General features: G+C 66.6%; 3 protein-coding genes across 3 annotated transcripts in view; 1 reads left to right on the forward strand and 2 right to left on the reverse strand.

Moving 5' to 3' along the window:
- CHLNCDRAFT_133928 (hypothetical protein) overlaps positions 1-2,764 on the reverse strand; it is a gene marked incomplete at both ends in the record, with an annotated part of 4,046 nt that extends 1,282 nt beyond the window's left edge. The window contains 8 exons of the mRNA XM_005847722.1: positions 30-72; positions 246-412; positions 616-888; positions 1,234-1,404; positions 1,621-1,722; positions 1,879-2,121; positions 2,313-2,567; positions 2,696-2,764. Of these exons, the coding sequence (XP_005847784.1) occupies positions 30-72; positions 246-412; positions 616-888; positions 1,234-1,404; positions 1,621-1,722; positions 1,879-2,121; positions 2,313-2,567; positions 2,696-2,764 (1,323 nt within the window). The remainder of the gene's footprint in view (positions 1-29; positions 73-245; positions 413-615; positions 889-1,233; positions 1,405-1,620; positions 1,723-1,878; positions 2,122-2,312; positions 2,568-2,695) is intronic.
- A 320-nt stretch (positions 2,765-3,084) lies between these two features.
- On the reverse strand, positions 3,085-6,822 carry CHLNCDRAFT_133929 (hypothetical protein; the record flags this gene model as incomplete). Its single annotated transcript, XM_005847723.1, has 11 exons — positions 3,085-3,178; positions 3,336-3,553; positions 3,684-3,920; positions 4,109-4,217; positions 4,322-4,485; positions 4,624-4,735; positions 4,825-4,975; positions 5,602-5,776; positions 5,883-6,102; positions 6,188-6,368; positions 6,816-6,822. The coding sequence occupies 11 exons, from the start codon at positions 6,820-6,822 to the stop codon at positions 3,085-3,087; spliced, it is 1,668 nt and encodes a 555-aa protein (XP_005847785.1).
- Positions 6,823-8,527: 1,705 nt separating this feature from the next.
- The window catches only part of CHLNCDRAFT_133931 (hypothetical protein), a gene marked incomplete at both ends in the record, with an annotated part of 3,328 nt that continues 1,366 nt past the window's right edge, over positions 8,528-10,489 (forward strand). Inside the window, 6 exons of the mRNA XM_005847556.1 lie at positions 8,528-8,719; positions 8,975-9,061; positions 9,238-9,399; positions 9,647-9,779; positions 10,040-10,148; positions 10,378-10,459. Coding sequence (XP_005847618.1) covers positions 8,528-8,719; positions 8,975-9,061; positions 9,238-9,399; positions 9,647-9,779; positions 10,040-10,148; positions 10,378-10,459 — 765 coding nt within the window. The remainder of the gene's footprint in view (positions 8,720-8,974; positions 9,062-9,237; positions 9,400-9,646; positions 9,780-10,039; positions 10,149-10,377; positions 10,460-10,489) is intronic.

Consider the following 10,489-nt stretch of genomic DNA (forward strand, 5'->3'; position numbering starts at 1 on the left):
TCCGCCTTCCTCTTCCTCAGCTCCTCCACCTCCCCATCCTTGGCTTCCGCCTCGTCAATCACCTCGCCCAGCCTGCAGGCAGGCAGGCAGGCAGGCAGGCAGGCAGGTGGGCAGCAGGGCAAGCTGGCATCACCCCACAGCAGCAAGCGAGGTATGTGCTGCGTAGCCGGCGAGGCGCCTCCCAACGAAACACAAGCAAAGCAAGCAAGGCGGCCCGGCCCCCAACCAGCCCGCCGCCGGCCCACCGCTGCAGGCGCTGGTTGAGGAAGCGGGCGGCGGCGTCCCGCCGCGAGGTGGCCGCCCGTATCGCCGTGTCCCGCTCCGCCGCCGCCTCCTTCACCGCCGCGCACTCCTCGTCCCGCTGCCGCACGTCGGCCATGCTGGCCTTCACCAGCGCCGCCTGCACCTCGGTCTGCAGGCGGGAGACGGGCAGGCACGGCAGCAGCACGCATGCAGCATGCATCAGGGAGAGCGCCGCACGGCCTCCGGCAGCCAGGCCCTTGCATGCCGGGTGCCCCATTGCAGCACAGGCGGCGGCACTCTGAGATCCCCTTGGCAACTTTGCAACCTGCTGGCTGTTGTGAATCCCCTCGACTTCTCCTTGCGCCAGCTCACCAGCTTCCTCTCGGCTGCCACCACCTCCACCAGCTCCGCCAGCTCGCCCGCCAGCTGGCGCGTGGCCTCCGCCTCGCGCGCCTGCGCCCGCTGCTCTCCCCCCAGCTGCGACCGCATGTTGTGCACGGCGTTGGCCAGCCCCGGCAGCGCCTCCTGCGCCTCCTTCACCGCCAGCTCCGCACGGTTGAGCCGCCGCTGCACCACGCCCCGCCCCCGCTGCTCCCACTTGACCGCATCCGCCTCGCGCTTGGCCTCCGCCTGCTTCTTCTCCACCTGCGCGGCAGGCAGGAGGGCGCCGGGGTGGCGGCTTGGGGGCAGCGGCACGGCGCATGCGCATGCAGCAGCCTGCGGTGCATCCTCTAGCCACGCACCACAGCCATACATTCGCGTGCTGCCTCCTGTGGCAGCGCCGGCCTCCACCTCCCTCCCTCTCGTCCTGTCCGCCCCGCCACACCACACCCAACCACATGCACACCTCTCCCTGTGAGGACACCTGCCACCTGCCACACCACACCTCGCCACACAAGCACCTCTCCCACCTGCCACACCACGCCCACGCCCACACACACACCTCCCACCCACAGCCACACATGCACCTCTCCCCCTGCTGCCTCCCACCTCTATGTCCCAGGTGACCTGGTCCGCCAGCAGCTTCTCCGCCTCCACCTTGGCCATCTCGATGTCGCGCGCCACCTCCTCCACCTCCCGCTCCCGCACTGCCGCCCGGTTGCGCTGCCGGTCGGCCGCCTTGACGGCGGCGGCGTGCTGCTGCACCAGGTCCCGGGACTCCTGCAGGCGCCACGCGGCAGGCGGCGCAGGAGCAGCGAGAACCGGCTCGGCTGGGAGAGGGATGTGGAAACAAGGGACGAAGAAAACATCCCCCCAAGCTCAAACCACGGCCCATGCTGCCACATACACAGGCCCACATGCACACGCGCACGCACGCAGGTGCACACACACACGCGCACACACACAGCCTACACACACACACGCACTACCACCCACCAGCAGCACCGCCTGCTCCGCCGCCTCGTGCGTGCGCAGCTGCGCCGCCACCTCCTGCTCCTCCCCCAGCGCCAGCCTCAGACCCTCCACCTCAAGCTGGATCTGTACGGCAGGCAGCCGGCGGGAAGCTGGGCAGGTGACAGCAGTATCCCAATGCCGCGCCAGCAGGCCGACAGCATGCTGTTGGCCCCACAGCTGACAGCCACAGGCAGGGCAAGCCGGTGATGCCGTCTGCCATGCCCTTAGCGCCAAACCCACCGCCTCCAACTTGGCGGCGATGTCGGCTGCCTCCCGCCCTGCTGCCGCCGCCTTGTCCCGCTCCGTCTCCAGCTGGCTGCGCAGCAGCGCCATGTCTTCCTTGGCGGCGTGGATGTCGGGCGCCAGCTCAGCGCGCCGCTCATCCTCCGCCTCGCTCAGCTTGCCGGTCAGCAGCGCCAGGCGCTGCTGCAGGGCCTCGGCCTGCCGTGCCGCCGCCTCCTCGCTGTCGGCGGCCTTGGCGGCCTGCATGGGGACGCGGAATGCCCGGTGGAGCAGACGCTACAGCCTGTCACTCCCAACCACGGCCGCGGCGGTTGGGCCAGCAGCGCAGCGGCGCTGCCTGCCGCTGGAGCTGGCGGTTGCCTGCACCGCCCTGGCGCACAACTGGCCCTGGCCCTGGCCCTGCCGGCGGCCCGCAAGGGGTGAGCACCCACCTCCAGGCGAGCGCGGTCCCTGTCCTCCCGAAACTTGTCCAGGATCTGAACGGGGTCTGTGAAGCCATGCCTCACCACCTCCCCCTGCACCTGCACCTGCTGCAGCTGCGCCAGCAGCTGGCCCATGCGGTGCTGCAGGCCGGCCAGGTCGGACAGGGCGCGCAGCGCGGCGCGCTGCAGGGGCGCATAGGCGCAGCGCGCCGCCGCGAGGCGGTCGGGCGCCACGCCGCCGGCCCGCTCCAGGCCGTCCAGCACCTGCGGGGCGCGGCGGTTGGTTTCTGGGCGCTGCCGCTCTGCGGCCAGAGCTCCTCCAAGGCCCGGGCAACGCGGACTGGCGGTCCACAGCGGGCCGCATTCTCCGACACATGCCCTTGGGAGCGCACCCGCACCGCCTCGGCTTGCTGCACCAGGCCGTCCAGCTCCAATCCCGCCTCCTCGCCCAGCAACACCATCGCCGCGCGGCTGGAAGGCCAGTGAGGCAGTTCGGTGGTGCGCTATGGGGCCCCTCTCAGCTTCTCGAAGACTGGATTGCAATTGAAAGTTCCAACCTTAATGTTGGCAGGACGCTAGGGGCAACCGACTATTACCGTCGCTGAGGTGGCGGCGGCAGCACGCCTTCCGCGGTGCCGCCCCTGTAGGCAAAGCATTTGCTGCAGCTAGATGGCTCAAAATAATTGCAGTCATGTCACAGGAAGTGTAAAATGGGCGCAGGTCATGTAAGCATCGTTGCGCCAGATGACACCAGCTGCTGCCAGCCCCAGCCACGCACGCCTCAGCAGGGAGCCCTCTCATGCAGCTGCCAGCAACGCAGCGCCAGCGACAGCACATACTCCTGCCGCTGTTGCAGCACTTCAGGGTCCACTCCTCTGCAGGCAGAATGACGGCAGGGGCGATGGCTTGAGTTGCCACGGCGTACATATGCAGCAGCAGCCCCCAACCCTCGGGGCGCTTGCACCGCCAGCAGCCTTCACGCAACCTTCACCTGAATTGTTCACAGAGTCGGTGAGCGGGATGCCAGCAGACACATTGGCGCCGCCGCTGAAGAAGTACTTCTTCTTCTTATCTTGAAAGGGAAGCATGCCTGCGGCCGCGTTCTTTCTGCTGGCTAGCAGCACCAGGTTCCCCAGGCGATGCACCCAGTGAGCGTGCTGCTCCGGTGGGAACGCCGCCGCCCAGCCGCTGCCCTCTGCCATCTTCTGCGGGAGCACATGCTCCAGCGTCAGCTGCGTCCGCGCCTTGTCCTGCGCACCGCGGCACGGCGAACAGGCAGGTCGCAGGCGTGCGCAGGATGCGGCATCAAGGGTGGGTGGGCAGGCAAGGGAAGCCATCCGTGCAATAGATGCAGCCTCCGGACTATGTGGTCGGACCCACATCATAGGTGACGTAGGAGGCATCCGCCCCTCTCAGCAGGAACTCGTTGAGCCGCATGAGCAGCAGGCGGGGGACATCTTTGGCGTATGTGTCGTACACAGGTCCAGCAAGCGCAGCCCGCGCAGCCGCCAGCTCCTCGGCCGCAAGCTCCAGCGAGGGAGGGAGGGCCGCTGGGGCTGCACGCTGCTGGAGCAGGTGGTAGGTGGTGCCTCTGCCGCAGCCCAGATCTTCCAGCACCTGCGAGGTGCGTGGGAAGTCAGGACAGCAGGCGTGTCGCGCATGGCCCAGGCCATGACGGTACGCTGGAGATGGCAGCAAAGCTAACCAGCCAATGCGCAACCTGGAGCCCGCCCTCCTGCCCACCCATCCACACACACCACACACCACAGCACCGGCATCACAGTTCCACCACCTTTGGACCCCACCTGCAGCCACCGTTCCTTCCGCTTCCTGGGCGTCCACTTGCACAGCACAGCGCACACCAGCAGCCGCTCCACGTCTGCCAGGCAGGCCAGCAGGGCTTCGTCCGACAGCCTGCACCAGGCAGGACCACATCAGCAGAGCCTCTTCCTTGACGGCGCTGCCAGGCTCCCCCAGGGAAGGGCAGCAGGCACACGCCAAGTCGCGTGCCCGCTCACCTCCGCTTTGAAAAAAGTACCAGCATCACCAGTACCGGCGCCCGCCACTCGCTCTGCTTCTTCCATCGCCCCAGCACGCCCAGCAGGTAATTGGCATCCCGGCAGGCCTGCTGCGACCCACTGTGCGAGCTGCGGAGGTCGGCGTCCTGAAGCTCGCTGTACGCCTGCAGCAGAGGCAGTACAGAAGAGGCGCAGCACTGAGCAGAGGTGGAATGCAGGCGAGCAACAAGGCAGCGCATGCGGCGGCAGCAGGAGTGGCAGCAGCAGCAGCCGGAGCGTGCCTGGCAGAAGTGGGTGAACACGTCCTCAAAGAACACTTCGCCAGCAGTGGCAGCTGCCACAGGCGTCAGCTCTGCCGCAAACGCCTTGAAGAGAGCGTCCAAATCATCAAACTCCGAGTGGGTAGTTGGAAACCTGCAGCATCCAGCTCTCCAGCAATGTTTAAGTGCAACCAATCCAATCTAGCCATGCTGTGCGATCTGGCCCTGCTCCCACTTGCCCACCTTCCCAAGAAGATGAGCGCCAGCTGCCTGGCCACATCCGACAGCCCCTCCTCCCTGCCGAGAGCCTTCTCCTGCTCCTCCCACTTGTTGCCAAATGCCTCCTGTGCGGACGGGGGCCACCGCAGAGCCACGATGGGCAGGTTGGATGCCTCTACGGGCGAGAGCACAAACTGACAAAAGCAACGGGCGGAGGTTCCATGCAGGTGTGTGGGCTACCTCCTTCTCTGGTGTGATCGTTTGGAACACGCTAGCCTTCAACAAATCCACAGCCATCAGGTCCACACCTCGCTGGGCACTGGGGCAGCAAACCATGGCAGCACAATAAACAGTGATACATAAGCAGCGGCGCAAGCAGAGCGGGTAGGCAGGCGGGCAGGCGGGCGGGACGCCGACCAAAGCACCTGGCCTTGAAGACTCTGAGGGCCAGCTGAAAGGAGCTAGACAATGTCACAATGAAAACAACCTGCAGGAAAAAAGTAGGATTGGAGCAGGCGGCCGCAAGAGCGGCGGGTGGAATGCCTGGCATCGACTGCTTGCGCCACCCTGAGCATGCAGAGTGCATGCAGCACGTCCAGGTGTGGCTGCCGTGTGCATCAGACTCGCTTTTTGCAGGATGTACTTGGAAAGCTGCATCATTACGGTGTCATCCATATCACTCATCCGCTTCCGAATGGCCTGCACAAGATGCCTTCTTGCAAGAAGACGAGTGAGCAGTAGTCGAGCTTAGTGCAAAGATCCTGGTTTGCACAGCGCATGCTTCCCAGCCTGCCCCTGCACCTGCCTGCATGTTGGCCCACAGCTTGGGCTGGGAGCTGCCCTCCAGCGGCACTTTGGTGCCCGGCTGCTGCACAAAGCCCGGGTCTGTCAACAGGTTGGTCAGAAACTCGGTGTCAGCCTTGGACTTGAGCACAATGCGAGGCTGGTCAGCCAGGTCTTCGGCCTCATCTCCCTCCTGCATGGCCAGCCAGCGGCGTTGCAGGGCTGCCGGCCACTACAATGCATCGCCAAAACTGCCACCAAAGCTGCCACAGCGCACGAAAGCAGGACCCAGGTGGTACCTCGTACAGCCGCTCCACCAGGCTGGCTGCCACCTTGCCGGCTGCCTTGTTGCCGGCATCGGCGGCGGACTCCAGCTGCTCCCGCGCGGCGGCCAGTATCAGTGCCAGCGTGATAATGCGTTGCTGCCCGTCGATGATGAGCTTACAATTGAACTTGATGCCACTGCTCCCTGTGGATTCTGACAGGGTTATCATGCCCAACATGTACTGCTCCAGCTCGCTGCGTGGGCAGGTGGCCGAGCTCTGGTTTGCAAATGGGGGCCGGCAGCAGCCTGAGGTGCCACATCGTGCCAGCACAGCCTCACCTGACTTGCCGACCTGTGCTTGGGCCCACACTCTCCAGCAACTCATCCAAGAGCCCCAACGCTTCGTCCTCTGGCCAGTCGTATGGACGCTGAATCATGGGCAGGCTGAAGAGGTACTCCTTGAGAAGGCGCGAGGCTGTGACCACCTGGCCGTCGATAGTTTCGTTGGCTTGGCCAATGTCTGGCCCGGGAGGCAGGAGGGGCACGGCAGAGCGGCGGTGCAGGCTCCGCCGCCCCCAGCGGCGCCCCGGCGGCGCGGCATGGACGCTGGGGTGGTGCCACAACCTCCTCAATCCTCCAGCGGCAAGTTCTACAGCGGCGGAGGCAGCCATGCCGGGCAAGAGAAGCGAGGGACCACGGGAAGGGCCGCAGTCACCAAACTCGCGGCTTTTGTCAAGTGCTGAGGGTTCAAAAAGCTCCCATATCTGCAATCAATGCTTCATACTGCCAAAAGCTGCGCGCAGGGCCCCTACATACCTAAGCTGCGGAGCGTGCTGAGGGGTCAGGGCGCCAGGTTGGGTGAACGTCCTTGAAACCCCACAAACCCAGTCTCTTCTGGCACTTGAAAGAATCGCAACATATGTGAGCCGCGCCTTGTCGACGACCGAGCAGTCACAGCGCCACTCACCTCTCATCCCTCCTGCCTGGTTCCTCTCCTGCTCTTCCAGAGCCTGAAACACCGCCTCGGACCCTTCAAGACGCCTCTGCGAGACGCAACATGCAGCACCTTGCGGTGCGGGAGCTGCTGCCGCTGCCGCTCCCGCTGAACGCGCGGCGCATGCTGCACCAGGGGGCCGAGCAGATGAGCAACGCTGCCATCGGGGCATCACCCCCACCTCCACCGCCCACCCAGAATGTGACGAGCTCGTCGGGAAGCACAGCTTCGGTCAGAGCTGGTGAGGGGCGGGCGCTGGTGTGTGGCGGGGAACCGTGCCGCACTGGCCATCTCACGCTTCACTTGAATGGTCCTCATTCTGGCCTGACCCGCAGAGGTGTACCTAGGCATCTTCATACCCTTCATCGCCGTCCTGATCTTCTGCCTGATGGTCTGCCGGCCCAACGGCTGGGGGCGCTCCATGCTGCGGTCCGGGAGGCGTGCCGACGATGCCAGCACGCGAGGCGGCGTGCTGCGGCACTCGGGAGGTGCGTGCGCTGCCAGGCTGCCTGCCACAAGGTGCACACAGCACCTGCGTGGCCCGAGGTTGCAGGCTTCATGCACCTGACACTGTCTGCAACCCTGCCGCTGTTTCCCGCTGTGCTACTGTGCTGCAGATGAGTACCTGGTGGCTCCCTGCGCGCCTTTGAAGGAGGTGGAGGTGTTCATTGTGGAGCAGCCTGACGCCTCCCGGCTGTTTGCAACAAAGGAGGACGCGCAGGGCGAGCCCTTGCCCGGCGGCGGCAGCAGCAGCAGCAGCAGCAGCAGCAGCAGCAGCCGCAGCAGCCGCCGCAGCGCGGTGATGGATGCTAGCAGCGGGCCCGCTGCCGGTGCCAGCAGCGGCAGGAGCTGTGCGCGTTCCCAGACGCCCCCATCAGGCAGCGAGCCTTTGCTGGATGTTGAGCAGAGGGCAGGGCAGCAGCCGCAGCCGCAGCCGTCACAGCTTCAGCAGCTAGAGCAGGAGAAGTAGCATCTGCCATCTGGGGGCCACCCAGCAGCCCTCTGCCATTTTGGGGGCGCCTGAACGTGACAGTGCGCGCTGCCGGCAGGCCGCACAGCCCCGTTGACCTTGACCCATGCATACCTCGTGACTACTTCGTTTTTGGCGCAGCCCCTGCCCTCTGCGGTGTGTATTCCTCGTGTGTCGGTATTCCTTCCGTGAACTGTTTCCCGTTTGGTTGGTTTGCCTCCGTGTTCTGGCACAGACATCCCACTCCTTCCTCTTCTGTTCCATATGCCTCTTTCAATCGCAACTAATCTCTTGCCGTTGCCTTGCTGCTGTAAACCGTTGCTGCCGCCGCACCAGGGGGCCCTTTCGGGTCGCCGCCCACGGCAAGCAGACAGGCATCGGGACTGTGAGGCAGAGCTGGTGTGCATCGCGGTTCATTCATGATCATGTGGTGCCCTGCAGCAGTCGATTCAGTGCCGCACAAGAACAATGGTGCGCCCACCAAGCAAGAGGTGGCGGTGGCCAGGTCAAGCCAGGTCAGATGGCAAAACAAGACCGGGAACCCTGCCCGATTGCCCAATTGGAGCCGCTGTGGGCCGCGCTTGCCTGCTCACTAGCCCACAGCCTTCTCGTTTGGCAGCAGTACTCTCATATGCTGCGGCGAGGTGCGAGCCGCCTCTGGCGGCGACTACAGGGCAGCACAGTGTGCGCTGCAGAGCCAGCGCGCTCGGCGCAGATGGGTGCTGTCGGCGGCCTTGCGTCGGCGGCGGCAGCGGCAGCGGGGCCCGGGGCGGTCGGCGGCAGCGCAGGCGCGGCAGCGGCCCAGTCGGGCTGGCAGCTGGCCGTTGTGGCGCTGCTGGGGCTCGCGGGCGCCACAACCAGCAGCAGGGCGCAGGAGGAGCTTCCGCCGCCGCCACACCTTGACAAGGTAGGGCAGCAGCAGGCGCAGGAGGCCCTAGGTGCAGGGGGTCTGATGCCCCTCTTGAGAGCCCATTACGAGCAAGATGCCGATACACACGCGCCCCACCCCTGCGCCCATGGGACGCAGCCAGCCAGCCTGGCCTGCATCATCAGCAGGGGCCACACGCCTGCCATGTCAGCTGCAGCACCCGGGCTGGCCGTCTGCCTGGCTCCCGCCCCTGCTCCAGCCCCGCCGCCACCCGGCTGCCGCCACCTGCCGCAGGGCTTCAACCTCATGTCCCTGGACCAGCGCCGCCGCACCTTCTTCAAGTACGAGAAGCGCATCCGGGAGATGAGCCCACCCGAGAAGGTGGGCAGGCAGGCAGGCCCACCTTCTATCTGGCGTGCCGCCGCAAACGACGCCTGTCGAGGCAGGCAGGCAGGCAAACGCCCGCAGCCCGGCCGCGCGCGCTCGCTGCCGCCCAGCGCACCCCCGCCCCCCACCGCCTCCCTCCCTCCCTCCCTCCCTTCCCTCCTCCCTGCCAGGTGTTTGAGTACTTTGCCTCCCAGAGCGAGGCCAAGGTGTTCTCCATGACTGCGGGGGACATGCTGCGCTCGGTGGTGCCTGTGTATCCGCCTGAGGGCAGCGACGTGATACGGGCGGGGTCGCTGCCGGGCGAGCCCAGCCCGCACGTGCACCAGGAGGAGGTGCGGAGGCGGGCGGGCAGGGGGCTGGCGGGGCAGGGTGGGGGCTGGGGGAGGTGGGAGGGCCCTCCGGCCCACGCCAGCACCGCCAAACCACTGGCGAGATGGTCTGCCGCCGCTGCGCCGCTCCTTCCCTACCCCAACGGTTTCGGGTCGTCCTCGCCTGGCTCTTCCCTTAGCGCTGCCCTGTTTTTTGCTGCTGGACCAGCCTGCCCCGCCGCGCCCCGCCCCTCCTCCCCTTCGTGTGCAGGCCGGCAAGTTCATCCTCAAGTTTGACATTGACGGCGACAACAAGATCGGGTTTGACGAGTTCCTGCTGTTCCGCACCCTGCTGTCCATCCCGCTGGAGGACCTGGAGGTGGCCTTCAGGCTCATGGACAATGGTGGGTGAGTGGCACAGGGGCGCGCTGAGGGTGGGAGGCAGGGTGGGGAAAGGGGGGAGAGGCAGGGAATGGGGACGGGGAGGGGAGCTGGGGCGGGGAGGCATCGTTCTAGGGGAGGGGAAGAGGGAGGAGCAGAGGAGATGGAGAGGTGGTGGTTGAGGCGGAAGCGTGGGTTGGGTGGAGGCGCAGGGGTGTTGTGCTGATGGCAGCCTGCCTCCCCTGCCCGCCCCTGATCATCGGGACGATCCCGCCCCCCACAGACGGCAGCGGCAAGGTGGACCGCGCCGAGTTCCAGCAGCTGCTGTCCTCCATCCACGCCCGCGCCGGCAAGCCCTCGGTGTCCATGCGCAAGTCGGTGCACACCGCAGAGTGAGCGCCAGCTGGGCAGCCGCCAGGCTGGCGCCAGGCTGGCGGGCGCGCCGGCACCGGCGCCCTGGCGCCAGCGCCTCGACGCCCCTGCACGCTGCCGCGCCGCGCCGCTTTACCCCGCGCTGGGGCCTTGTCGCACCGCTCCCGCGCTGCTCCTCTGGCCGCTGCTGCCCGACACGCCGCCGCCGCCGCCACCGCCGCCGCCGCCGCCGCCGCCGCCTGCGCGCAGCGCCGACCTGCACGGCCTCATGGTGCTGTTCTTCGGCGCCGACGGCTCCCGCCAGCTGTCGCTGGACGCCTTCCGCACCTTTGTGGCCGACCTGCGACACGAGCTGATCGCC

Source organism: Chlorella variabilis (genome assembly GCF_000147415.1).
Source record: "Chlorella variabilis unplaced genomic scaffold CHLNCscaffold_10, whole genome shotgun sequence".
In the NCBI taxonomy this organism is placed as follows: domain Eukaryota; kingdom Viridiplantae; phylum Chlorophyta; class Trebouxiophyceae; order Chlorellales; family Chlorellaceae; genus Chlorella; species Chlorella variabilis.